The sequence below is a fragment of the Gadus chalcogrammus genome, chromosome 8 (assembly GCF_026213295.1).
Source record: "Gadus chalcogrammus isolate NIFS_2021 chromosome 8, NIFS_Gcha_1.0, whole genome shotgun sequence".
Classification (NCBI taxonomy): Eukaryota; Metazoa; Chordata; class Actinopteri; order Gadiformes; family Gadidae; genus Gadus; species Gadus chalcogrammus.
The window spans coordinates 17177639-17204859 of record NC_079419.1 but is presented as its reverse complement, the minus strand read 5'-3'; the positions used below and the strand labels follow the sequence as shown (position 1 = coordinate 17204859).

The 27221-nt window shown below is 51.3% G+C and overlaps 1 protein-coding gene across 6 annotated transcripts in view; it reads left to right on the top strand.

Moving 5' to 3' along the window:
• The window catches only part of LOC130388265 (myomegalin-like), a 42458-nt gene that overhangs the window by 10482 nt on the left and 4755 nt on the right, over nt 1–27221 (top strand). Inside the window, exons 1-38 of one of the 6 annotated variants that reach the window (XM_056597689.1) lie at nt 835–3402; nt 4873–5010; nt 5148–5267; nt 5368–5460; nt 5866–6090; nt 6257–6415; nt 6579–6680; nt 7072–7209; nt 7942–8121; nt 8469–8663; nt 9130–9312; nt 9467–9583; nt 9872–9952; nt 10084–10190; nt 10345–10487; nt 13168–13280; nt 13461–13633; nt 14638–14935; nt 15393–15606; nt 16790–16906; nt 17054–17421; nt 17752–17963; nt 18209–18326; nt 18520–18637; nt 18760–18814; nt 20156–20400; nt 20638–20739; nt 20952–21113; nt 21552–21800; nt 22003–22134; nt 22602–22718; nt 22853–23042; nt 23521–23642; nt 24138–24374; nt 25125–25226; nt 25463–25701; nt 25808–25951; nt 26589–26727. In XM_056597689.1, coding sequence (XP_056453664.1) covers nt 2008–3402; nt 4873–5010; nt 5148–5267; nt 5368–5460; nt 5866–6090; nt 6257–6415; nt 6579–6680; nt 7072–7209; nt 7942–8121; nt 8469–8663; nt 9130–9312; nt 9467–9583; nt 9872–9952; nt 10084–10190; nt 10345–10487; nt 13168–13280; nt 13461–13633; nt 14638–14935; nt 15393–15606; nt 16790–16906; nt 17054–17421; nt 17752–17963; nt 18209–18326; nt 18520–18637; nt 18760–18814; nt 20156–20400; nt 20638–20739; nt 20952–21113; nt 21552–21800; nt 22003–22134; nt 22602–22718; nt 22853–23042; nt 23521–23642; nt 24138–24374; nt 25125–25226; nt 25463–25701; nt 25808–25951; nt 26589–26727 — 7342 coding nt within the window. In that variant the 5' untranslated portion in view covers nt 835–2007. Of the gene's footprint in view, nt 1–834; nt 3403–4872; nt 5011–5147; nt 5268–5367; nt 5461–5865; nt 6091–6256; nt 6416–6578; nt 6681–7071; nt 7210–7941; nt 8122–8468; nt 8664–9129; nt 9313–9466; nt 9584–9871; nt 9953–10083; nt 10191–10344; nt 10488–13167; nt 13281–13460; nt 13634–14637; nt 14936–15392; nt 15607–16789; nt 16907–17053; nt 17422–17751; nt 17964–18208; nt 18327–18519; nt 18638–18759; nt 18815–20155; nt 20401–20637; nt 20740–20951; nt 21114–21551; nt 21801–22002; nt 22135–22601; nt 22719–22852; nt 23043–23520; nt 23643–24137; nt 24375–25124; nt 25227–25462; nt 25702–25807; nt 25952–26588; nt 26728–27221 lie in introns of those variants that run through there. The other 5 variants (XM_056597687.1, XM_056597686.1, XM_056597692.1 and 2 more) reach the window with 5 other exon arrangements.

Below are 27221 nucleotides of genomic sequence, written 5' to 3'. Positions count from 1 at the left end.
TTTGTAGATAGGCCTATTTTATGCTCCAAATACTTGAATATGTAATCGCAAACTTGCCGCCTATGATCACAGTCGCTCAAAGAAGGGTCTGATGTAGAGCAAATCAGTCATTAACCAACCTTTGATCCTCAGTATACCTTAATCAGAACCAGGGGAGCTAGAGATCCAGCCTAAACCTATGTTGACAGACAACTTTAAATCTGTAAGTGTACAGACCCGTTACTGGAGAAAATGGGGAGTTGCTACCTGGACGAAAACAGGCCTAGTTGGGACTATAATTCTTTGCTCATTTCCGCAGTCACAGTGAGAGACCGTGACCATCTGCCTGTTCAGCCCCCAGGGAATCACTCGGTCTCTCAGAACAGAAGCTCATCATGGGAACTGAGTGCAATCCTTGTGTGTGTGTGAACAACAAGCTATATGACCTATGTCAAGGCACTGCTGAATTATTTAGTGTTCTTCATCGACCAGGCACAAGAACTATTATATTAATTATTATTATAATATTCTAACTAAATGAATGAATATTTTCTTGTTTTTTCTAAAAATTATTAACCCTTGTCATTTAAATATAAATCAATTATTATTTAAATTTTGGGCAATTCATGTTTTTGCGTGTTCGGTTAATTAAATAGATAGGATAGGGTGATATTTTAAGCTGCGTTATGTGGGACATAATAAAGGCTATATGAGACAAGATGCTTTCGTAATATATCTTCAGTAGCATCCTCAAAATCTGCTAAAGGAATGTGAAATGCATATTTTTTTTCGTAACAAAACGTCTACCTTTGTTTTGTTTTTTTAAATTGTAACCGTCTCTCTTATCAGTTCTTCTTTGATTTTACTAAATCTCGCGTCATGAAGTCATCCTCGTTAAATTGTGTAAAGCGTTACTTTAATGATTGTCAACTTGGGTTAATGTAAACTGCATTATAATTTCACCTGTTTGATGAGGCGTGCTGAGTTTAGCAGATTGGGCGGAAGTAAGTACTCCCGTCCCTGGGGAGGACACAGTTCTGTTTTTATCGATATATCCACTGCAAGGCTGACGTTCGCGATGTCTTCATGTGTATAAACATTTAAGCGAAAGAATTACCTCATTATAATCAATGAACTACTCGCTATAACAACCGACAAACATAAGATGAAAAGAAAGGGTTCCTGTTACCCCCTTTCCCCCTGAATGGTCTGCTCCGCCGATGCAGGTCTGGTTCAGAGCAGCCACAGCGTTATCTACCACTGAGAATCTCCGATAGGAAGAATAAAAGCAGTCCATCTGTCGGCGCGGTTGTACAGCCGAATAATAATTTTCGGACGGTAGATATACTGACAGGATGAGAAGCGGGGAGTTCATCAAGTTTTTGACTGTTTGGGATCGAACATTAATCGCCGTCATAACCTGGGTACGAGCGGCTCCAGTGACCAACGAATGATGCAGAGGAATTTGTATTGCGCGTGATATCGGGAAATGCGAAGTATCTGTTTATGATGGAAGACATGGAGAGGAAGACACTATATAACTGACCACTGACAGGACATCTTCATCCTAACTACATCCGCCGTTGCTACATGCGCCGTTGTAGGCTCTTCCTACCGCACCTGCAGAATCTCTGATCTCCGGACGATCATTAAGTCGATGCCAATCAACGAATTAATCTGCTTCTATCTCAGAAACTGAATTAAATTTTAATCAGACAGCAGGACAAATTATCCTATTTGATATATGATTTGGTAAACAAGTGATTCTTGTTGGATATCGATCATACTCATTGATTATTTTTTCTAACCAAATTTTACTTTCTTATAATATAACTATTGTTTTGCCACTATTGCCAATTATTAGTAAAGTAATATTGACTATTATATAGGTAAGGAGTTTCTACATGAGTTAATGCAGATGCAGGCTTGTAATAGATTTCAGCCTCTATCAGAAGGAGACTGTTTACTCAGACCCGGATAAGTACCCTCCCATCAACGGTGCTCTAGTTGTTTTCCTGCGCGTGTGGAATGCTCGACCTCAAGATGAAGGAGACCTGTCGCATCTGTGCCCGGGAGCTCTGCGGTAACCAACGGCGATGGATCTTCCACCCGGCCGCCAAGCTCAACCTGCAGGTGCTGCTGTCCTACGCCCTGGGCCGCGAGCTGACGCGGGACGGCCGCGGCGAGTTCGCCTGCTCCAAGTGCATCTTCATGCTGGACCGCATGTACCGCTTCGACACGGTGATCGCCCGCGTGGAGGCGCTGTCCATCGAGCGGCTGCACCGGCTGCTCTCGGAGAAGCACCGCCTGAGGCAGTGCGTCAGCGGGCTGTACCGCAAGACCAACGGGGACGATGGCAGCGCGGGCGACCCCGCCGCCGCCAACGCCGCCGCCGGCCCCTTCGACGGCATGGTGGACATGACGGGGCTCGGCCACGCCCAGTACTGCGCCCTGCTGCAGGAGGACCTGGTCTACTCCCCGTACGAGTCCTGGGCCGACGACGGCATGGACTGTCCCCAGCACCACCACCACGCCTCCCCCCACCCCCACCACCACTCCCAGTGCCCCGCCGCCCCGGGCTCGGAGGCGTCGGCCCCCGGCTGGCACCGCTACATCCCGCGGACGGGCTGCCGCGGGTGCAGCCGCTGGCGGGTGGCCGACTCGGACTATGAGGCGGTGTGCAAGGTGCCCAGGAAGCTGGCGCGGAGCATCTCCTGCGGGCCGTCCACCCGGTACTCGGCCAGCCTGGGGGGGGGCGGGAGCACCCCCGGAGGGGCAAGAGGAGGACGAGGAGGAGGGGAAGCAGCCAGTCAAAACGAAGAAGAGGAAGAGGAGGAGGAAGAGGAGGAGGAGGAAGGCTCAGAGGAGCCCGTGACCTCCCCCACGCTGGTGGCCGGCTCCTGGAACCCCTCCAGCGAGCGCAACTCGGACAGCGAGCGCACGCTGGCGGGAGGAGTGGCCAGCTCCCGCTGCTCGCTGGGCTCTTTGGAGCCGTCGGACGGGGACGGAGGCTCCACCCCGGGCCTCCCCCCGGACTACCCCGACCAGCGGAGAGCCGGCTCACTGTCGGAGGAGCAGCACCCGGGGGCCCCCCTCGGCCCGGCTCCCTCGGTATCTGGGTTTTCCCTGGCCCTGTGCATGCTGCACAACTGCACCCCGTACCGACCGGTCCAGAGCCCCAAGGGCTGCAGGCTGCCCGTGCTGCTCCGACAGAGCCCGAGCAACGGAGGCCCCCGGATGGACGCGTTTGAGCCCCCTTATGGGGCGCCGAACGGGGAGATGGAGATCCAGTACCACATGGCCGAGCTGGAAGCCCCCCTGGTTGGGCTGGGCGGGGGGAACGACAGTGGCGTGGACCTGGCAGAGATGGGTGATTTGTGGGAGGATGTGTATCACGAGTGCCCCGTCCCGAGGCCCCACCAGGTATAGCAGCTGGGGAAGGCAAACGATAAGCTCCACCACGGTGTCTCTCTCTGCAGGATAGGGCTGCAACAGCAACGTGGAAGGTCTGCGGTGCTCTCAACCGCCAGCTCAGCTCTATAACAATTACCGTCTCCCCTCTCCTTGGTTAATTACTCTGTTAATCCAGCTGTCACCCATCGAGATCTAGCCCACTGGTAGTTCTTTGAAAATCCAGTTCCCAGGGATTTTATTTGTGTGCTGTTATATTTCAGCTTAGTTGTCTTTGTAGCAGACATGATCTGTGTGTCTCTATATATTGACTCGGATACATTCTACCACTGCAGCGGGTTTATTCTAGTGAAACCCATTATCTCGCCAGAGTTGAAACAGTAAATTAAAATGTTGGTTAGTATTATATGCAGGCAGGTTTTCATTTCTTGTTGAACAGTGCATTCAGGTTAAACAAGTTCATACAGTACATGACAACATCCTTGGACAATTACAATGAGGCTGTTGACAGAGCACAGAGCTCATTTTCAAACTTTCGCTTTGACATGCTATATAATAGAGTACTATTATACACTTTGGCATCTATTTTTCTGCTAGGTGTGTGTGCTCGAGTATTCCCCTAAAATAAACAATCCGCTTTTAATTATCTAGAATTAGTAAAATAGTGATAATGTTAATTACAATAATAGTAACAAATAGTTATCATTGTATGAATCCAAAGCTAGTCTACAAAGGACTGTGCTTATCCAGTGACAACGATGGTAGGAACTAGGTTAGATATGGTTGGACATAGAGGCAAAGGGGCTTGAAAATTGGCCTATATTTCTCTTACTCAGAGCCCTGGAGGCACAGTGATGTCGCTTCACACTGCCATCTCTCTATTGGTGCAGCTGCAGTGTTCACCAACACCAGACATGTTGCCCTTGTAAACTTGGACTTAATTTACATGTAGATAGGTGTTCCATACAAAATATGTATATCCTGAAATTAGCAGTTATATGGCACCGCTTTTATATCCACTTACTATTGCATGTCAACAGTGTTTTACAGCTTTAATATGAGTAATATAGTTGTTTTGAATGCTGTAGACTGTTGGGATTCAACCACACACAATTGCACTTGAATCAATGCATTTAAGAACTGATTATGTCAAAATAGTAGGGAGAAGGAGGAAGCAGGTCATACTCTGGCAAACACAGCCACCCACTCATGCATGCCTCAAGACACGGTAGTGAAACACGGTACACACATGAACGAGTCGACCAAGCCACTCAATACTTGTTGTATTTTGAATGTTGTGAACATCTGATCTTTCCTTGTGTTTTGCATGAAGGCTTTGGTCCATTTCATTTCTTTAAGTGGCTTACACAGCATCACCACTGACCCACATAAGCGTCTTCCGCAGAGCTGGGGCAGAGGAGGACGACCACACGATGTACAAGCCCCAGCGTTTTAACCTTCCCCCGTCTGTGGGTGTTGCAGAGTCTGGTGGAGGAGCAGCAGAGCCAGCTGAACCAGTATGAGTGCGCGGCCGGCCAGTGCGTCAGCGAGCTGCAGAAGGCCCAGCTCCAGGTGCACTCCCTCCAGGCCAAGATGCAAGAGGGCGAGGCCAACAACACGGTACAGTGAGCCTTCCCCTCCCCCCTCCCCGCCCCCCTCCAGCGCATCTCAACCTAGGTATCTGGTTCGCCGCCTCTCGGCCGCCGCTGGAGCCTGATGCTAGCCGCTGACGTGACCTCCTTCCTCCGCCTCAACAGAAGCTGCAGGAGAAGCTGAACGAGATGGAGTGTGAGCTGCGCTCCATCCGCCAGGCCGCTCAGTTCCAGGAGAGGACCATCCAGGGCCTGACGGACTCCATAGACACTAAAGACGGCGAGGTACGTTTAGTTTGTACTGGGACTAGAGGCCTCAGCTCAGCAGGAAGTCTTCAAGTATACTGAGACAAACGCATGTGTGTGTGTGTTCTTTTTTCTCCAGGCCCAGGATCTGTATCAGCTGATCGAAGGACAGAACGCCTCTCTGTGCAAGCTGAGAGAAATGGCCCACCGTAACCAGCTCACACAGGCGGAGGTGAAGCCTCGCACATCATGTGAAGCCAGGGGCAACTCAAAAAACGTAGACTGTAGAAGTAGCATCCCTCCCTCCTATTTAAAGACAATGGCCTCTTTGACAATTGGGAGAGAGAACAGCTGGACGAGAGATGTAGAAACCGCTGTCAAAACCACCTGGAGGTGGGGTACGCTACCTCCAATCCAGATTGGCATCTAGATTAAATCTCTCACTGAGCTCATACGTCGCTGGTCGTCAACCAATATAAAGCGGGGGGGGGGGGGTGGGCTAGTCTTGAGTCTTGTGTCTTATGTGAACAGGGACTTCATCCTCAGGCCAACGCAGTTTAAATCTGTGTGTGTGTGTGTCTGTGTTGGGTCTATACCTCTACATCTCTCTCTCTCTCTCTCTCGCGTCTGTCTCCAGGCCCCAGAGGGCCCCGGCATGGTCCAGGCCATGTCCCACCTGCAGGGTGAGCTGGTGCGGGCCCAGAGTTCGCTGTTCTCCCTGGGCCTGGAGCTGGAGGCCAGCCAGAGGAGCCTGCGCCTCAGCCAGAGGCAGGGGGAGGACCTGGCCCGCTTCAAGGAGCGCCTCCACTCCGACCTGCAGGTGGCGCTGCAGCACAGAGAGGTCACTGAGAAACACAACCAGGTCAGTGTGAAAACGCGTGTAAAAGAGGTGCACCGTGAGACTTACTTGAATCAATGAAAGTGAAATTCAAACATCAGTGTCTTCGTTTTCTTTGTTTTCTTCTATTAAACCACAAAGTGTCCGTTCTATACATCTTATTTTTCTGTTACTGCCTCCGTGACCCCAGGACCTGCACAGCGACCTTCAGCGGACGCGCGCGGAGCTCCGGGAGAAGGAGGCCACCCTGAAGGAGGTGGAGGTGGTGAGGCAGGCGGAGGCGCTGGAGAGAGAGCGGAGCCTCAACGCGCTGCAACACTCACTGCAGGCAAAGGACAGGCAGCTGCAGGTGAGCACGGCAGAGGACCCCCACAACACACACTGAAGCCGAAACGCTGGATGGCTTCTATACATGGGGTTCACGGGAACACCATCGCAACAACGTACAGTGAAGACATGAGCACTGCCCCGCCCGGACCGACCCCCCTCTCCTGTGTCCTCCTCTCCTGTAGGAGTACTCTGAGATGCTGGAGTCCCCAGAACCCTCCAAACCCAGGGACGCACTCTTAGAGAGACTACGAGAGCGCATTAAAGAGCGAGACAGAGCTCTGGAGGTGAGGAACACACACACACACACACACACACACACACACACACACACACACACACACACACACACACACACACACACACACACACACACACACACACACACACACACACACACACACACACACACACACACACACACACACACACACACACGCGCGTATACAGACAAACGCATACAGACCCAAACATATGCACTGCTTAAAAATTCAGAGCCGGCCAGATCTGTAAATCAACATTGTTTACGCTTAAGCTTTGTGTCATCCTTACGTTGGGGCATTACTTAAATATAGCCTTGGAGTAGGAGAGGAAAAACAAGGCCACATAGAAACAGTTGTCCAGTGGGGCACTGAGGGAGTGTTTGCCGCGGTGCTCATGTCCCCGGGCTCCCCGCAGCGCTCCATCGACGAGAAGTTCCGCTGCCTGGAGGAGCGCGAGGGCCAAGTAAGCCGGCTCCAGCTGGCCCTCCGGGAGAAGGAGCGCGACCTGGAGCGCCTGCGCTGCATCCTGTCCAACAACGACGAGACCATCACGGTACGGACAGCACACGCACAGGGCAGTACGTAGACGGGACACGCACAGTTCATACACAGGACGTAAGCAGTTAATACACAGGACATACACAGTGCATACACAGGACATAAACAGATCATACACAGTAAATACACAGTACACAGACAGTTCATACACAGTACATACACAGGACATAAACAGTACATACACAGTACATACACAGGACATAAACAGTTCAAACACAGGACATACACAGTACACAGACAGTTCATACACAGTAAATACACAGTACACAGACAGTTCATACACAGTACATACACAGGACATAAACAGTTCATACACAGTACATACACAAGACATAAACAGTTCATACACAGTACATACACAGGACATAAACAGTTCATACACAGTACATACACAGGACATAAACAGTTCAAACACAGGACATACACAGGACATAAACAGATCATACACAGTAAATACACAGTACACAGACAGTTCATACACAGTACATACACAGGACATAAACAGTTCAAACACAGGACATACACAGGACATAAACAGTTAATTCACAGTACACACAAAATACATGCAGAGTACATGATATATACAGCACATACACAGTACATGTAGAGCACATAGTATGACATATAGAGTGTCAGCTCTATGTGTGAGCTAAACACACGTTCCTATGTGGGGGCAAGCCTGCAGTCCCATTAAACCGAGCACCTCCCCCCATCCCCACCCTGCCAGAGTCTGGACTCCCTGGTGCGAGGCAAGGACCTGGAACTGGAGCAGGCGTCGGAGGCCTACAGGAGCCTGCAGTGGCTGCAGCAGCAGAGCCAGGAGAAGGAGGGCAAGGCTCTCCGAGAGAAGGACACGGCCATCAGCCAGCTGCAGGCCGCCCTGCAGACACGCAGCCAGGAGGCGCAGGTAACACACGCACACAGACACACACACCTATGCACAAGCACACACAAAAACACAGCTTGGGTCCATACAAAGGCCCAATACCTTTGTTGGCTTTGTTTGCTGTTAAATTGATCTTTGTGTTCAAAGCTAGTGAAGACCGGTCCAACTAGTAATGTGGACCTAGATGTGGGTAAACAATTAGACTTCTATGACCAATAACAGTTAGACTTTTCTGTCTGTGTGTGTGTGTGTGTGTGTGTGTGTGTGTGTGTGTGTGTGTGTGTGTGTGTGTGTGTGTGTGTGTGTGTGTGTGTGTGTGTGTGTGTGTGTGTGTGTGTGTGTGTGTGTGTGTGTGTGTGTGTGTGTAGGAGCTGCGGGCCTCCCTGCTGGCCCGGGTCCAGGCGGGCCCCGTTGAGGTGGTGGAGGACCTGAAGTCTCGTCTGGCCCTGAAGGACCAGCTGTTCCAGGAGCTGCTGTCGGACCGCAGCCTCCAGTCCCACCAGCACCAGGCTCAGCTCCAGGACCTGCTCAACACCGTCGGCTCCAAGGACCAGTACCTCCAGGTAGCTCCCATGGGCCCTGAGGACTACTACTACTGCTTACACATTTACATTGACATTTACTTTAGCAGACACTGCAAAGGAATACCATTACCACTACTATGATGACAATGCTTAGGAATTGTATGAGTACCTCTAGGGCAACCACCAGAAAAAAAAAGTACTAGAAAAAATACTTCTGCTCATATAGTAGCACTACTTCTGCCAGTACTAATACTATTGCAGATAGTACTACTGCAGCTATAGTACTATAATTCCGTTTTAATTCCGAAACAAATTAAAAGTTCCACATAAAAATAGCGAAAGAATATCAACGGGACTAAATAAGTAGAAATGGGGCCAAATAAGTGTAAGCGTGCTGCAACAACTCGATTACACACAGCTCGTTACACTCTAATAATAGACACAATGGGGGATGTGTACGGCAAACCATGTTAACCTCCAACCCTTTCCTCTCACTCTGTCTTAGGACTGCTCTGATAGGCTCTCCCAGGTGATTGGCGAACGAACGAGCCAATTGCAGGAGCTCCGCAAGCAGCTGTCCACGAGAGACCGGGAGCTGTGCGAGCTCAGGCGGGAGAGAGAGAGGGAGATGGGAGGAGAGACTGAGCGGCTGCAGAGTCTGCTGAAAGAGAAAGAGGCCTTCATTAAAGTACGACAAACGATCTATCTATAACAACATCGTGACTCCATCGATGAAATGTTCTATCTGTAGTAACTTTTCCATGAGCTACTGCGATCTGCCTTTCAAAATGTATTGAGCATCACACCAATGAATTGGACGATTCTGTGTATTATTGCTTCAGGAGCTGATGCAGGGCCAAGAGGAGGCCATGGAGTCCTCGTCAAAGGAGGGCGAGGAGGAGATGAGGGCCGTGCAGGAGGAGCTGCAGCTGGTGCTCCAGAGGGAGAATGAGGCGCAGGTAGCTGTCCCTTGATCACTGCTAGACCTCGCACACTTGTCACCACACAGTGTACAACACAGCAAGCCACTTGAAAGGCATGAGGGGATAATTACCCACTAGGCCTTCAGGGGCTTGCTAAGTGTGCATTCTGATTCGATACGTTTGATGCTTGGGAACATTCTGAACGCATTCTCAACATCCCTGGCTCCGGCAATTACTGTTCTGCTGTTTCACATTCTAACAACTCTCTCTCTCTCTCTCTGTCGCTCTCTCTCTCATTCTCTCTTCTATGTTTTACGCCGCCAGAGAGAGATCTCTGCGTTACAAGAGGCCTTAGCTGAGGCCCAGCAACAGGCCCATGAAGCCATAGAGGGCACCGATCACCATGTAGGTGAAAAGGAGAGGACGTTCTTCCATCTCCATCGTTGTTTGTATTGTTGTTGTTGTTGTTGTTGTTGACGTCTCTAATGGGTCCATCTCCTGACCTTCTTCCCTCCCTCCCTCCCTCCCTCCCCCAGCATATCCTCCAGCAGCTGCAGTCAGAGTACTACGACCTGAATGATGCCCTGCGAACAGAGAAGGCGCTGTACCAGAGCCTCAGCCACAAACACAGCAGAGGAGACAGGTAGAGAACCACTCACCATGCTCTGTGTCCACTCCCAGGGGCGGATGCATTGCATTAACCGTTTCTATTGTCCCATACCGTTTGTTTGCATATCCTGTCTGCACGTTTTTCTTTTCTTCTTCTGAGATTGACCTCTTTTGTCTCTGCCACACAGCGGCTCAGAGAAGACCCAGGCTTTGCACACAGAGCTAGACTCTGTGCAGGCGCTCCGTGGACAGCTCGAGGAGGTCCTGGCCAGGACCCGGGGCATGGCCCTGGCACTGGAGAGGGCTGCTGAAACGCGCTCTGATTTTGGAGGTGGGGATGGGCCCGGTGTGGCCTCCAGGGCTGAGGGGGGCGCTCACTAACCCCCGTGTGAATCCTTGTCTTAACCACAGCACCGCTGAGAGAAAGGCTCTTTACATTCTTGATAACTTTGCCTGCAGATAGGGGGTGTGGCCGTTTTGTGTTGACTTTATTAACAGTAATCAGCAATCATTTTTAATATATAATTATACAATTATAATATATGCATTATTATTATGTAGAAATCCAAATAGCAACTTTCACCCTGAAGGCGAAGAGCGGTGCTCACAGGGGCAGAAGCCGGATCTGAAATGAAGCAAAACTCGTGACCTTTATTTAATAATGTATTTCTATGTTGTCAATATTTTTATATTGTTGTTTTGCAAGCTGCCTGTGTGTCGCTTTGATGTGGAGCTTTTCTGTATTGCCATTGTTCTGTGCTCACATGTCTTACCGTGATGTCAGTGAAAGTCATGGCTGGGACGAGGTGTCTGAACATTATCTTTTATTTTTTGTATTGCTGTCCACCATCTCTGTGTACATACTTAGCCTAGGACCAAAGAGCGAATTAACACAATTTAAAGACTTCCACCCATTGGATCCCTAGAGACCCCCTTACTCGCTCTAGCTCTCTGTAAGGCCTGTAAGCTCTACATGGGATGCTATACGTTTGGATAAAGCAGCATGTAGGTAGGATACGGTGGGTTTATGATAGTACTGGGTTTCTTAGCTCCCTGGTTGCTACTAAATATGTGGCATCCCGTGAATATAAAAGAATTGCACATAAAATACATGTTCCTGGCATTTTGCTGTACCCCAATAGTATCCTTTCTATAGGCTAGTGGTATAAATCGCTATTCCCATATCAATTACAGTAGTTAAGAATGTTTTAAGATGTCCTGCCAAAATATATATCATATTGGGGAGATTGCACACCTAGACCTTTCCATTGACCTTTGTCTGGATCTTTGCTAGCCTTGAAGATAGACCGTCTTTGCTACATTCCTTTTGTATTTTAAATTCAAAATCAAATAAACGTGCCAGCTAATTCTGTCAACAGCCCTTTTGCTATGGCTTTCTCGTGTCTTTAATTAAGAGATTTTTCTCCAGAAAATCTCATCCCTTTAGTGACCAGTTGGTCCCTTATTACCCCTGTCCCTTAGTACTACTCTCTTAGTCTCTTTCCCTATCTTTTAATATACATCCCTGACTTCCTTATTTTCCCAACAGTCTATTTGTCCTCGACCTTGTCCCTGACCCCGTATACAAAAGCATTTGCACATACACACACACACACACACACCAAATCACATTGTCGTATTGTAAAAAAGATAGGGACTATCCAACGCACATCAATCATTTGTAACATTACGAATTTGAATGCACATTGTCACTGACTTCAAATTGCAAAGGTCATTCACTTCACATCCCATAGTGGCACAATGTCTACCTCATGCATGGTATTGTGGCATGCCCTACCTGCACACGCCTGTTCTGATCTGTGGTTTTGCAATGACTACACCTAGTCTTGAAAATACAGAGCAAGCAGCCTATGAAGTAGGTCTAAATGTATTCACTGGTTACCCTGGAAAGCATTGATCATCAATGCCAAAAGTTTGTAAAGTAAATAATCCCACCCATTGCCTAATTCATATATTCATAACTATGAGATTACCATTCACTACTATTTCAAACAGAATCTATAGACGAAACCCTCAGAGAACATTATAAAACACAGTGGCGCCATCTACATTTTATATGCACGCAATAGGAATAAGCTTTAATTAATAAACATGTCTTAAATAGTTTGGTACATTCAATGATATTATACGACAAAATGTACATTTGTGGCCATCTACTTACAATTAATCTTTCCACTCTAGACATAAATATATGCGTGTGTGTGTGTGCATACATGTGTTTGCGTGCATGTGTGTTGGTGTGTAGGTGCTATTCACATTCCATTGACAGTCTGCTTCCTGGTGGCCATGTAGTGCCTTTACAAGTTCATCCAACAGGGTGTGTGTGTGTCAAACATTTATCTGCCAAAGTGTCCCTTCAAAGGCACGTTTAGTACTCAAGGTTTACACGGCAGTGAGGTACATCAAGCAGCTGTTAATGTTTTCATCCAGATCTGGAAAGCGTGACTAACAGCACACAAGAAAGTTTTACAAAATTATAAAATGGAAATCTCTCTCCCCCTCTCTCTCATACTCTCTCTCTCTCTCTCTCTCTCTCTCTCTCTCTCTCTCTCTCTCTCTCTCTCTCTCTCTCTCTCTCTCTCTCCTCTCTCTATACTCTCTCTCTCTCTCTCGTCTCTCTCTCCTCTCTCTCATACTCTCTCTCTCTCTCTCTCTCTCTCTCTCTCTCTCTCTCTCTGCCTTCCTCCCCTCACACACGCAAACACACACACACACACACTCTGAGTGGTGGGCCAGGCATCTCCTATTTTTTGGCTGGCTGGTAACACATGACATAACATTTCCCTTCGGTCCCATGACTTCAGTCGAGGTAGTTCCGAACAGTGGGGGAGTGTTGGAAGAATGGTTTAGGAGGAGTGGTTCAGGAAGAGTGGTTCAGGAAGAGTTGTTCAGGAAGAGGTGAAGCGGAGCGAGCATAAAAAACCAATAACAGCAACAACAAAGTCATGATGTTTTTCAATTTACTTTCGTGTTTTTCATTCTGTTCCTAGAGCTCAGCACTGAGGAAGAGGAGGGCGACGAAGAGGGCAGCAGTGATGAGTTCAGTGACAGCATTGAGGACGACGATGTGAAAGTGACGGCCAAAAGCCTCGGCTCTGCTCAGGTAAAACCGCTCATCACTACGGCTTTTCCTTTCCCGATACTAACCTTTGTACTCAGACATGCTGTCCTTGATGTGTTTGTACACAAGACCCCCGGTGAATCATTTGATTAAACCACTACGCCGGCGTGGACACGGCTCTATAAACAACATGAACTCCATCTCCATCCCTTCTGAGATCAGGGGGCACCGACCGCGGCAGCGCTCCACCCCGGGGGGCCGTCGCCCCTGGAGACGGGGGCTCACAGCCAGCAGGTTCAGCAGTTGGAGGAAGCCAAGAAGACGCTGGAAGGGGAGCTCCAGGTCATCCACTCCCAGCTGGAGAAGGATGGCTACTCGTCCCTGGCTCAGATGAGGTGCTCGCCCACATCCCCTTTTATAAAGACTTTCTTCAACCTATGAAGTAGAGTGAATGTTTACAGTCTGCATTGCATACATCCCGGTACACACTAGTGACGCCCACGGTAACTGGGGGTCGGGGCGGCCTCCAGTAGCTACATGGTGTGTGACTCCCAGCCGATCTGCAAAGGGCTTCTGTAGGCATCCCACCAGAGCAAGAGGTCGAATCCTGACCCTCTCATTGATGACACGTGTGTTTCACTTTGGATGGAAGCGTCTTCTGAATGACTAAATAGTACAAACCTGCATACCATCTTAGAACCGGATTGAGAAGCATTGATGTGTCCGTACTAATCAACGGTGGCTGGTATCACTACCAACTTGAACTCTTTCTACTTACAATTTACACTACATTTTACACTTTAGTGCACCTCATAACTTATTTATTACTTGCTTTATTTCATTATTATTTATTATTGTGATGCTGCTCCTTATTTTTACCTCTTTACGTATTTTTTTTATTTACTTTATCTTGTATTGTTGCTGCTATGTAGCTTGGTTGAGGAACCAAGCCTAAGAATTGTACTTTAATTGTACTTGTACAATATGGAGATAAGTGATTGTGACTGTGATTGTGATTGTGACTGTGATTTTAATGTGATTTTACTGTGATTCTGACTGTGATTGTGACTGTGATTGTGACTGTGATTGTGACTGTGATTCTGACTGTGATTGTGACTGTGATTCTGACTTTGACTGTGATTGTGACTGTGATTGTGACTGTGATTCTGACTGTGATTGTGACTGTGATTGTGATTCTGACTGTAATTGTGACTGTGATTGTGACTGTGATTGTGTCTGTGATTCTGACTGTGATCCTGACTGTGATTCTGACTGTGATTCTGACTGTGATCCTGACTGTGATTCTGACTGTGATTCTGACTGTGATTGTGACTGTGATCCTGACTGTGATTCTGACTGTGATTCTGACTGTGACCGTGTGCATGTGTCTGATGACCAGGAGCACGCTGCTGGGCCTACAGCAGGAGATCCAGGCCCTGAAGGGGAGCCGGGGGGCCGCGGGGGCCGGGGACCCTGCAGGGTCGCCCTGCTGGTCTGCAGGGGGCTATGACGAGCGGGAGGAGGAGGAGGAGGAGGAGGAGGAGGAGCGGGGAGAGGAGCCTCAGGCCACGGCAGGAGGGGGTGGAGCGCCGGGTGTGAGGAGCCCGGCGGGCCGAGAGGCCACAAAGCCCACCCGGCCCAAATCTCTAGCCCTGGAGACCCTGCTGTCCCAGTACCAGCCCAGCCAGCGGGAGCAGGTAAACACTTTCTGAAATGTCACAATACAGCCGCTATAAAGACATGTTTCATACCCGTACAGATAAGGAAATATTAACGCCAATCCAATAGAAGTGTGAAACAATTCTGATGTGTTATAATGTCCTTTTTTGGAGGCAAAGTGAAACACTAGTGAAAGCAGGCTCTGATCTAGCCCTCATCTATGAATCAGATCGGTCTCCTCAGCCATTGGGTGGTTCTGTTGATAGAACAAACTCTGCAACGCTGACTTTGAAATGTTTATGAAAACAGTGCAGTGCTGGCAGACCCCTCCGGCCCCTCTCTCTCTCTCTCTCTCTCTCTCTCTCTCTCTCTCTCTCTCTCTCTCTCCCTCCCTCCCTCAGTTACTCCAACGGTTCCTTCTATTGAAGAGTGACCTTCTGGTGTCTAGTGGTGATGCTGTGATCCCCTCCTAAAGTACGTTGTTTGCGGTGTCAGGAGGCCAAGGCTGCCGGGGGTCCGAGAGGTGAGGAGGTGGGGGGCTCCTTCTGGGAGCTGGTGGAGGAGGGTCTGCGGGAGCAGGCGGCTGGGCTCCGCTCGGACCTGACCCAGAGCCGGCAGCAGAACCGCGAGCTGCAGGAGAGGCTGATGGTGTCTGAGGCCACGGTGCAGGCCCAGGCCGAGCAGCTGAAGGACTACCGGGAGCTGCTCAGTGAGTCCCATGGGAGGGGCAACACCGGGGACCAATAGGAACACATAGAGAGACATGGGAGGGGCAACACCGGGGACCAATAGGAACACATAGAGAGACATGGGAGGGGCAACACCGGGGACCAATAGGAACACATAGAGAGACATGGTGGGGGGAGGGGCAACACCGGGGACCAATAGGAACACATAGAGAGACATGGGAGGGGCAACACCGGGGACCAATAGGAACACATAGAGAGACATGGGAGGGGCAACACCGGGGACCAATAGGAACACATAGAGAGACATGGGAGGGGCAACACCGGGGACCAATAGGAACACATAGAGAGACATGGGAGGGGGAGGGGCAACACCGGGGACCAATAGGAACACATAGAGAGACATGGGAGGGGCAACACCGGGGACCAATAGGAACACATAGAGAGACATGGGAGGGGCAACACCGGGGACCAATAGGAACACATAGAGAGACATGGGAGGGGCAACACCGGGGACCAATAGGAACACATAGAGAGACATGGGAGGGGCAACACCGGGGACCAATAGGAACACATAGAGAGACATGGGAGGGGCAACACCGGGGACCAATAGGAACACATAGAGAGACATGGGAGGGGCAACACCGGGGACCAATAGGAACACATAGAGAGACATGGTGGGGGGAGGGGCAACACACAGGGACCAATAGGAACACATAGAGAGACATGGGAGGGGCAACACACAGGGACCAATAGGAACACATAGAGAGACATGGGGGTCAAAACGGGGACCAATAGGAACACATAGAGGGACATGGGGGGTCAAAACGGGGACCAATAGGAACTCATAGAGAGACATGGGGGTTCAACACGGGGACCAATAGGAACACATAGAGAGACATGGGGGTTCAACACGGGGACCAATAGGAACACATAGAGAGACATGGGGGTTCAACACGGGGACCAATAGGAACACAAGAAACATAAGTGCTGTATAATGCAGAATACAAATACACACACATGCTGTACACATGTGTTAAAGCACAATTATAACTTTTAAAATGCTTTTAAAATGTCTAAAACCTATAGTAACTCAAGGTGTTTATAACATGATGGCAGATAGAGTTTCGGGAATCAGTCTAGCCTTTCGTAAACATGTAGAGGGGCAGTAAGGTGAACCGTGTCTGTCCCCCCCCCCCCCCCCAGCGGAGACGGCTGTGCAGCAGGCCAGTAAGCAGGTGCAGGTGGACCTCCAGGACCTGGGCTACGAGACCTCCGGCCGCAGCGAGAACGAGGCCGAGCGGGAGGACGCCAGCAGCCCAGGTGACCCCCCCCCACCCCCCCCATGCCCCAACCCCACCCACTACATCAATGTTCTCCCCCATGAGCAGAGAGCCGGCCGTCTCCTCCTTCCTTCTACACATCCATCCTTATGATTTTCTCCCCCCCTCCCCCCTCCCCCTCCATCAGAGTTTGATGACCTGGAGATGTGCACCTCCCTCTCCCACCACACAGACTACGAGGTGGGGAGTGGTGGAGGCGGGGGCGGGGGTGGCTGGTACGCCGGAGACCACCACCACGGCGGCGCCGGCGAAGACGACGATGGCCGCGGCGGGGAGGGTTATGAGGGCCTGGAGGAGGAAGAGGAAGAGGAGGAGCTAGAGGAGGAGGAGGAGGAGCTAGAGGAGCAGGGGAAGGGGTCCGTCAGACACCTGGTGCAGGACCTGCGGGCCCAGCTGACCCGCTGTCACAAGGTGATCCGCGGGCTGCAGCTGCGCGTGCGCTCCCTGTCCACCACCAGCGACTACGCCTCCAGCCTGGAGCGCACGCCCCGCAAGGTAACCACGGAGACGGGCCTCTCTGATCTGTTTTGGGAGCAGTCGTCGTGAAGGGGTTCAGGGAGATCCAGACTCATAGCCGAAAGGAGCCGTTATCGATTGCTATCTCACGACAAAGGATGAGTGACAACACACAGACCGGCTCATATTAGAACAGAACGGGGGTACGTTAAGGTTCTAGATTATACCAAGTGGTCGCGACAAAATACTTCAATAAACAGCAGAATTAGGGGTGCAATCTCCCTCCTGGACCCGCCCACGCTCAGAACGGATGAAAGCTGCCCCTAATGTGCTGAGGCCTGGCCCTCATGTCCCTGGTGCTCCTGTCAGCAGGTGAACTGGGCCTTCGAGGCGTCCCCGGCCCACGACGGCGGGGAGGACGACGAGGGCTGGGGGTCGGACACGCTGGCCCCCCGGCCCCGGCCCAGCAGGGAGCTGCGGGAGCTGGTGTCCCGCGTGGCCTCGCTGGAGGCCAAGCTGAAGAGCTCCAGGCTGGAGGCCAAGGGCCAGGGCGAGGAGGGGAAGGGTGCCACCTGGCCTGGGTAAGTGGAGCGAGGACAGAGGAGGGGGGGGGGGGGGGTTATATATAGTCTGTGGAAGCAGAGCAACGCTATATTTGGTCTTCACAGCTTTTTGGTTTACATGGTGTACAGTGATATTCATTTTTATGAAGAGAGACACTTCAGTTCAGTGATTTTCTTCGAATTTGATTAAATGTCAATTCTGCATCATAGCGTTCTCATTCATATGACTCTTATTCAGTGCGCACCGCTCTCCGCCTCCACAGGAAGTACAACACCCTGATCCAGGCGCAGGCCCGAGAGCTGTCCCACCTCAGGCAGAGGATGAGGGAGGGCCGGGGCGTCTGCCACATCCTCACCCAGCACCTCGGGGACACCACCAAGGTAGGGGCGGGCGGGGGGGGGGCAATCACACTCCCACCCACAAGGGAGGACATCGCTCACACGCGCCCTATTTTAAAACGCATCCGTCGAAGCGTCATTCAGATGTTGTTCCATAAGGGTGAGTCGTCATAGACTCAGGGGATGTTCTGTCCATGCTAACCTCCCCCTCTCCATGGCCCCGTCCACCCCCCAGGCCTTTGAGGAGCTGCTGCGGGCCAACGACATCGACTACTACATGGGCCAGAGCTACCGAGAGCAGCTGGCCCAGAGCACGTCGCTGGCCCAGAGGGTGGCCACCAAGATCAGCGGACGTGAGCGCGCGCGCCTTCGATTCGAACCCGCAGAGAAAAACACACACTTTTAGATGTCATTGATGTTGTTTTATCTCATGTCTTCATCTATTTCATGTTTGTTTGTTTGTTTGTTTTCACAGGAGATCGAGCAGAGGGTCATGATGATAAGACAGGCCACGAGTTGCTGGCCTTAAGGTGTGTTACTGCAACGGTGTGTGTGTGTGTGTGTGTGTGTGTGTGGGTGTGGGTGTGGGTGTGGGTGTGGGTGTGTAACGGTTGCATGCGAAAAAAGAATAAAGAAAAACGGTATCTCGGACTTCATGAGTCTCACCATGTGGTCAAGAATCAGACATACAGAGAAAAAGTACAGAAAAAAACAATGTGCTGGTAAAACGCTCTACAAATACAAGTGAAATGCAGCAGCACAACATATTCCAGTTCTTCTGTATTGCCAGAAGACTAGACTAGAAGCTGTCATGGTACAGCCAATGCGAGTTCACTGCACATATGTTGAGTCAGAGATTTAACACACAAACACGCACACACACACACACACACACACACACACACACACACACACACACACACACACACACACACACACACACACACACACACACACACACACACACAGACAGAACGTAGGAAGCTCTCACGAGATTAAAGATGAGCAAATCCCCATCACCGTCCTGAGCCTACACCACAGACGGCTGTAACATGACATGGTATCATTAGCTCCCCACGCTGCACACTGATTGGTTAACTCTTGGTAATCCAAATGAAGGAGGCGGGCCCTGCGCTGCAGAGAGGGCTGAGATTAACCAGGCCGGCCAGGTGTCCTCACAGCCCTCGTTAAGGAGGTCAGCCTCACTGTGGGGCGGCCCCTCACTGCGGACCCCCTTCTCTGGGGCCGCGGCCATTGTAGCGAGACAGCCTTTGTTGAATGAATGCTGGAGGGAAAGAGAGAGTGTACAGTAGGAGGAGCTGGGTATGCAATCGCTATGGCCTCAGTTTACATGTATACATACAGGAACACAGATGTATTACACATAAACACAAAGATTTACTGTTCTGCTTTGTGTGCGTGGGGGTGTGTGTCTGTGTGTGCGTGTGTGTGTGCATTACTATGTGTCTGTATGTGCAATTGTGTGTGTATGTGTGTTTGTGCTTTTATGTGTGTTTGCATGTGTGAATGATTATGTGTGTCCATGCTCGAATGTGTGTGTGCGTGTGTGTATGTGTCTGTGTGTGTCTGTCTGTGTGTGTGTGTGTGTGTGAATGCTTATGTCTGTATGTGTGTGTATCCGTGTCCGTGTGTGTGTGTGTGTGTGTGTGTGTGTGTGTGTGTGTGTGTGTGTGTTTGCGTGTGCGTGTGTGTATGTGTGTGTGTGTGTGTGTGTGTGTGTGTGTGTGTGTGTGTGTGTGTGTGTGTGTGTGTGTGTGTGTGTGTGTGTGTGTGTGTGTGTTTGCGTGTGCGTGTGTGTGTGTGTGTGTGTGTGTGTGTGTGTGTGTGTGTGTGTGTGTGTTTACGTTCAGGCTCAGCAAGGAGCTCCAGCAGAAGGACCAGATCATCGAGTCCCTCCACACCAAGCTGCAGCGGCGGCCCGAGACCCCGTCCAGCTGCCACGCCCTCTCGGAGACCTCGGACCAGACGGACCGCACCTCCCTGGTGTCGGACGAGTGCCGCACCAACGAGGACCTGGAGCTGTGCTCGGAGCTGGACGCCAGCGAGTACCAGGACCAGCTGCGCCAGGAGCCCGCCCTGGGCCCCCACAGAGGAGGTAGGCCCCAGTTCCTCCGGGGGCTCCTGCTCCTGCTCATTGAATGCAAATTCCTTCTTCCCCGTCATTCCTGATTTTATTCCTTCTTTTATTTCACATTCCGTCTCTTATTCACCTTTCCGTATTTCATTCCGCATTCTTCCTCTTGTTTCACGTTCCTTCTTTAATTCCCCATTCCTCCTCTTATCCACCATTCCTCCTTCCATTTGCACCCTCTCCTCCGCCCCTCTCCTTCAGTGGGTCCATCTCTCCCTTCGCCTCGCGGGCTCAAGTCCTGCAGCAGCTGTCCCAACATGCTCTCCTCCCCCCCTCTGGGCGCTGCCTCTCAGCCCGCCAGAGGTACGGCTGCCACTCATACCCAGTGTGTGTGTGTGTGTGTGTGTGTGTGTGTGTGTGTGTGTGTGTGTGTGTGTTTGTGCCCATTGCATCTCAGACAAATCAATAGCATCTTCTTTCACTTCTCGTCTCACTTTTTTTTCCCCCTGTTATTTCCTTCACCCTCTGATGGTTCTTTATCCTCCTCCACCTCCTCCCGTCGACCTCCCCACCAGCCCCCCCCACCGGCCCCGTCTCCTGCTCCCTCCCCAGCCCGTACGGCCCTGACCTCTGGGGTCAGCGGGTGACCTTTGACCCCCGCCCCAGGGCGGTGTCGGTGAATGCTGTTCGCCAAGAGCTGGACATAATGTACAGGCAGATGTATGGGCAGCCCCAGGGTGAGCAGAGGGGTCCTTTGAGAACCAAGAGCCCTGAATAGTCTGAGTTTGGGAAGTCATACTGCGTATACACCAGTAGAAAAGGATTTTGCGCAACACAGTCAAACAATATAATCCAAAAATTCACTAAATATAAAACATGAGTAACATATTTGAATCACAAATAAATCTGATCAAACGTTATATTAGGTGGGAACAATATTCACAATTATTAAGTCTGTAGACGCTTTTATCAAATGTGAAATTATTTTGGGATGCACCTCATTAAAGAGCAGGTTCAGTAAAATGTCTTGCTTAACGATATCTTACAGTAGACTATAACCCGGTGGGTTTCGAACCCTACTCGCCCTACACCCCACCTCTAGACCACCCACCCCCTCCCTTTAACTGCGGGTCCCACCGGGCCTGATACCTCGACCCCTTTCTCTTTGGTTCCAGGCTTCAGGGCGTCTCTGTCCCCGCTGCCGCCCCTCGGGGTCCTCGACCGCCACCCCCTGGCCTACAGCCCGCTCTCCCACCACGCCTACCAGCCCTACCCGCTGGGCCGCCTGCCCCAGAGCCACTCCCTCAAGTCGGACTCGGGGCTGCTGACGGGCGGGGCGCTGTGGGACATGGAGAACGTGGCGCCGCCCATGCAGGCGGGCTACGCCGGAGCGTCAGCGTACCACGCCGACGGCAGCCACGCCGGTACCAGATATTATAGATATGAGTGATCCAGTGTACTTCCCAGTTGGTTGTGGGGGCGTCTCCTTGTCCTCCAGAGGGTCCGGGTTAGGGGTATACCGGGGGCCTGTGAAGCCCTTTGAGATGACAGCAGGGATCAGGGGCTGTAGGGCTCTGAGGTGCTGGACATCTGACTGGTAGTGATGGAGCGTTGTCCTCCCCCCAGGAGCGGACCTGATGGAGGAGCACCTGAGGGAGGTGAGGTGTCTGCGCCAGCGCCTGGAGGAGTCCATCAGGACCAACGAGAGGCTGAGGCAGCAGCTGGAGGAGAGGCTGGCCTCCCCCGGCCGAGAGGGAGGCAAGCCCCACACACATACTGTACACACACACACACACACACACACACACATAGGCACACACAAATACACACACTCACACAATTCACACACAAACACACGTAGTGTAAGAAAAAACACACACACACACACACACACACACAAACACATATACTGTACACACAAACACAATTCACACACAAACACACATAGTGTAAGAAAACACACACACACACACACCAACACACATACTGTACACACGCACATACACAAACACACACAATTCACACACAAACACACATAGTGTAAGAAAACACACACACACAAACACACATACTGTACACACAAACACACATACATACAGACACACACATAAATACATTTATATTCAAGTGTTTTTCAAAAGAGTAATAACAGTATCATACATACTTACAACAGTAGTTGTAAGTATGTCAAATCCATCTATCAAGTTGATTCTCTTCCTCTCCAGGGGCGTCCACTAACATCTACATCCAGGGGCTGGACTCTGTCACCCAGCTGTCCAACGAGATCCGGACCGTGAAGGAAGAGAACCTGGCGCTACAGTCCCGCCTCCAGGCCAGCTCAGGTACTGCGCCTGCTCACTTCAAAACCTCTGTTCATTAAAATCGCCTCCATTCTGATTCAGATGTTAAACCACATCCCTCTCTCCCTCTTTCCCTCTCTCCCTCTCTCCCTCTCTCCCCCACCTCCCCGACCCAGACGCGTGTGAGGAGGCGGCCCGGCTGAGGGAGGCGGTGCTGGCGGGCCACGCCCGTCTGAAACAGGCGGAGCACGAGGCGGAGCAGTGGAAGGAGGAGCTGAGGCGGCTGCAGAGCCACAGCCAGGAGCAGGGCGTCCAGATCCACAGCCTGAGGCAGGAGAGGCAGGCCGCGCTGGAGAACAGCAACAGGTGGGACGAGAGGGGCCGTTACACTGGGGAGGCTGCTGCGGTCCACTGGGTTGGAATGGAGCATTTGTATTTTGATGTTTATTTAGTTGTTTAATTGTAATTTAATTATTATTAGTGTGGTTACAATGCAAGCCACACCATTGTTCTTTTTATTGATGTATTTTATATATGTAACAACTTTTCCAACTAGAAAAAGTAGATAATAGCCATCATGCATTCCAAAGACCAGATGGTACGCTACAGATGGGTGACTTTCTTTAATCAAGCACTAGGCTAAATTATGACAAACACACTGTTTGAAATAAATGTCCATTCAACACATTATAATACTGCCAATACTGTCAGCTTAATGTTGCTGACAGGCAGTATTATGGGACTTCCCCATAATGGAAGTCCCTTTCTTGGACAGTCATTTTTCTGACCCAGCATGTGTCTCCTGTGTGCTGTAACCACCGCCCTGTGTGTCCATGGCTCCCAGGCTGCAGCACGAGGCGTCCCTCCTGCAGCAGCAGCTGTGCGAGAGCAGGGAGCTGATGCACTCCCTGCAGAGTGAGCTCCATGTGTACGACCGCGTGTGTGGCAGCACCAGGGCCGGCCAAGGTCGGCACTCAATCGCCGAACAATGTGTACTGTAATCATGTCGGCCATCCGTTCGTATCTGTGAGAATCAACAGTCAATTGAATCCGCAACTATAGAAACGAGAAAGCAAATAACAATTGAATACGTTTGTGATTAGATTACACATGAGGACATTTGTTTTTGTTAATAATATATTCATAATGCTAACAATTGAGACGTCCGCGGATGCTTTTATCCAGAGCTACTTGCATTATATTTGTCGACTTATGTGACATTAGGGTTAGGCGTCTTGCGTCTCTGGCATGTTGTCCACAGATCACACTGTGGTCATTGGGGATCGACCGCAAACAGCATCTAGTCTCTTTCATATTGCCTGCTTTTACTGAACAATTCAATTCAAACCCACCGGCACCCAACGGGAACCCTATGAAAGACGTGTCCGCCCCTGAAGGGGGGGACCGCCCACTCTGAACCAGTGCTTGACTGACGCCCCCCTCCTCGCCCTTCGTGCCCAGGCTTCCTGTCGGGGGGGCCGGCGCTGCCCCTGGAGCTGGGCGAGCTGCTGGGGGAGGTGAGGAGCCTGCGGGCCCAGCTCCAGAGCAGCGTGCAGGAGAGCAGCGCCCTCAAGCAGCTGGAGCTCCACAAGCAGCTGGAGCAGAAGCTGGGCCTGGGCTCGCCGCGCACGCCCTCCCTGTCGACCCTCACCGCCAGCCCCCAGAGGGACAGCTTCTACCGCCGGCAGCTGCTGCACGGTGAGGGACGCGGGCTGGTCCACAGGCAGGCCCGGAGATAGACAGGCCCTGGGATAGATGGGTTGATAGACAGGCACTGGGATAGATGGGGTGATAGACACGCACTGGGATAGATAGGTTGATAGACAGGCCCTGGGATAGATGGGGTGATAGACAGGCACTGGGATAGATGGGTTGATAGACAGGCACTGGGATAGATGGGTTGATAGACACGCACTGGGATAGATGGGTTGATAGACACGCACTGGGATAGATAGGTTGATAGACAGGCACTGGGATAGATAGGTTGATAGACAGGCACTGGGATAGATGGGTTGATAGACAGGCACTGGGATAGATAGGTTGATAGACAGGCACTGGGATAGATGGGTTGATAGACAGGCACTGGGATAGATAGGTTGATAGACAGGCAGGTAGATATTTAGTTGCATGAATACTCACATTTGTGTATGATATACAAAGTCCAACACACACACACAAACATATTTGCGACATGTACTGTGTACCACACTGATTGACGTATATGCCTACGAACAAACACCACGTACCGGCTTGCTTTGCATACATACGTTAAGCTACATTCCACTCAAAGCATGTGGGGGCACATGCATGGAATGTGCATGTGCTTTACGGTGTGACATGCTAACTCCTCACCCCTAGAGATAGTGTGTGCGTGTAGATTTATGAGTTGCATTGCTGTTGTGTTTGAGCCCGTCGTGTGTGTTGCTGTGTGTGTGTGTTGTTTTCCAGACCCGGCTCCGTCCCCTCCCGTCCGGGACATCGGTCTGTTTAACTGTGGCTCCCCGTACGGGCCGTACTCAGACCTGGACGACAGCCACAGCACTGCCAACGGTGTGGCTCTCGAACTGCCCTGCTAACCCCCTCACCGGGTGTAACAAAGTTTTAAAACATGCATCGTGGAACCTTACTGTGCTGCTATGCCGTTTGGTTGTATTACTATGCTTACTTACAACTACACTCGTCAGCACACACTTCTGTTGTTTAGGAAATAAGAGCTAAGATTTCTTAATACCATTTTACATAAATAGAGGAAGCAAACCCACTTTGGCTCCTCCCTCTCCCCCCAGCTCCACTGCCCCTGCTAGAGGAGCCCTTTGACCCTCACTCAGAGCTGGAGGGCGACGCCCCCGACGGCTCCTTCGCCAATCGGAACGGCCGCCACGCCATCGGCCACGTGGACGACTTCAGTGCCCTGCAGCAGCAGGTGCTGGAGGGGCGGAGCCTCGTCCAGCGCATGGAGACGGCTCTGCAGGCCTGCCTCAGCCAACCGCCGCTGCCGGGCAACCAGGAGACGAGCCACGAGCTGGTGAGTGGCGGAGAGCTGTTGTTGCCATGGAGATGTAAGGGGATGTGTGGTTGATCAGACAATCTTCCAAAAAAAGACGGCGTTATTAACGGATCTCTGTGCGCAGGCGCTGGACTTCGGCTGCATCAAGAGCCTCCTGTCCAACACCAAGACTCTGAGGCAGATCCACGAGGAGGCGCTCTCGCTGCTCAAGATGTTCTGGAGGGCGGCTCTGCCCGGCAACGACCGCTCCCCCCTCGGCCTGAAAAAGGTTGGTTCATCGCTATGGTTACCATGGCACCGCTCGATGAACGAAGGCCAGGTGTACCGCAGAGAAGAGAGCTCCAGGGAAATGTATTAGGATTTCCATAACATATTGTAGACTCGGATTAAGACAGCGTTATTGTCCATCAACAGCGGACAACATTCATCTTTGACGCAGCTCATATGTAAACATAAAAACACTTCTGGACATAAAAGAAGCTCAAAGTGCACCATGGAGATGTGCCTGGGAACATGAGTGATACAAACAGCAGTGGGAATGAAGGGGGGTTGTGGTAATGTGTGTGTGTGTGTGTGTGTGTGTGTGTGTGTGTGTGTGTGTGTGTGTGTGTGTGTGTGTGTGTGTGTGTGTGCTCATCAAATCATTCATCCCCATAGCTATACACACACAGAACACTCATTCCTCAAAGAACTCACACAAATAACACACACACACACACACACACACACACACACACACACACACACACACACACACACACACACACACACACACACACACACACACACACACACACCTCCAAGCCTTCAGTCAAAAGACAATTTTCTAGTGTGGCAACATACTAGACAATAAAGCTTTTTGAATCTTGAATCTTTTGAATCTTGAATCTCCTATCCGCACACAGGAGCAGGCCATGCAGGAGGAGATCCTGTCCCTGAGGCTGCGCATGTCGGAGCAGGAGGAGGTGCTGCAGGGCACCATCCAGAGGCTGAGGAGCACCAACCGCACCAAGGAGCACATGGAGCTCTACATCGTCAACCAGCGTGAGGGGCCGGGGCCAGGGTCTAGACTGGGGGAGGGGGGGGGGGGATCAGTGGTCCAGGGCCAGGGTCTAGACTGGGGGAGGAGGGGGGGGGGATCAGTGGTCCAGGGCCAAGGTCTAGACTGGGGGAGGAGGGGGGGGGGATCAGTGGTCCAGGGCCAGGGTCTAGACTGGGGGAGGAGGGGGGATCAGTGGTCCAGGGCCAGGGTCTAGACTGGGGGAGGAGGGGGGGGATCAGTGGTCCAGGGCCAGGGTCTAGACTGGGGGAGGGGGGGGGATCAGTGGTCCAGGGCCAGGGTCTAGACTGGGGGAGGGGGGGGATCAGTGGTCCAGGGCCAGGTTCTAGACTGGGGGAGGGGGGGGGATCAGTGGTCCAGGGCCAGGGTCTAGACTGGGGGAGGGGGGGGATCAGTGGTCCAGGGCCAGGGTCTAGACTGGGGGAGGAGGGGGGGGGATCAGTGGTCCAGGGCCAGGGTCTAGACTGGGGGAGGGGGG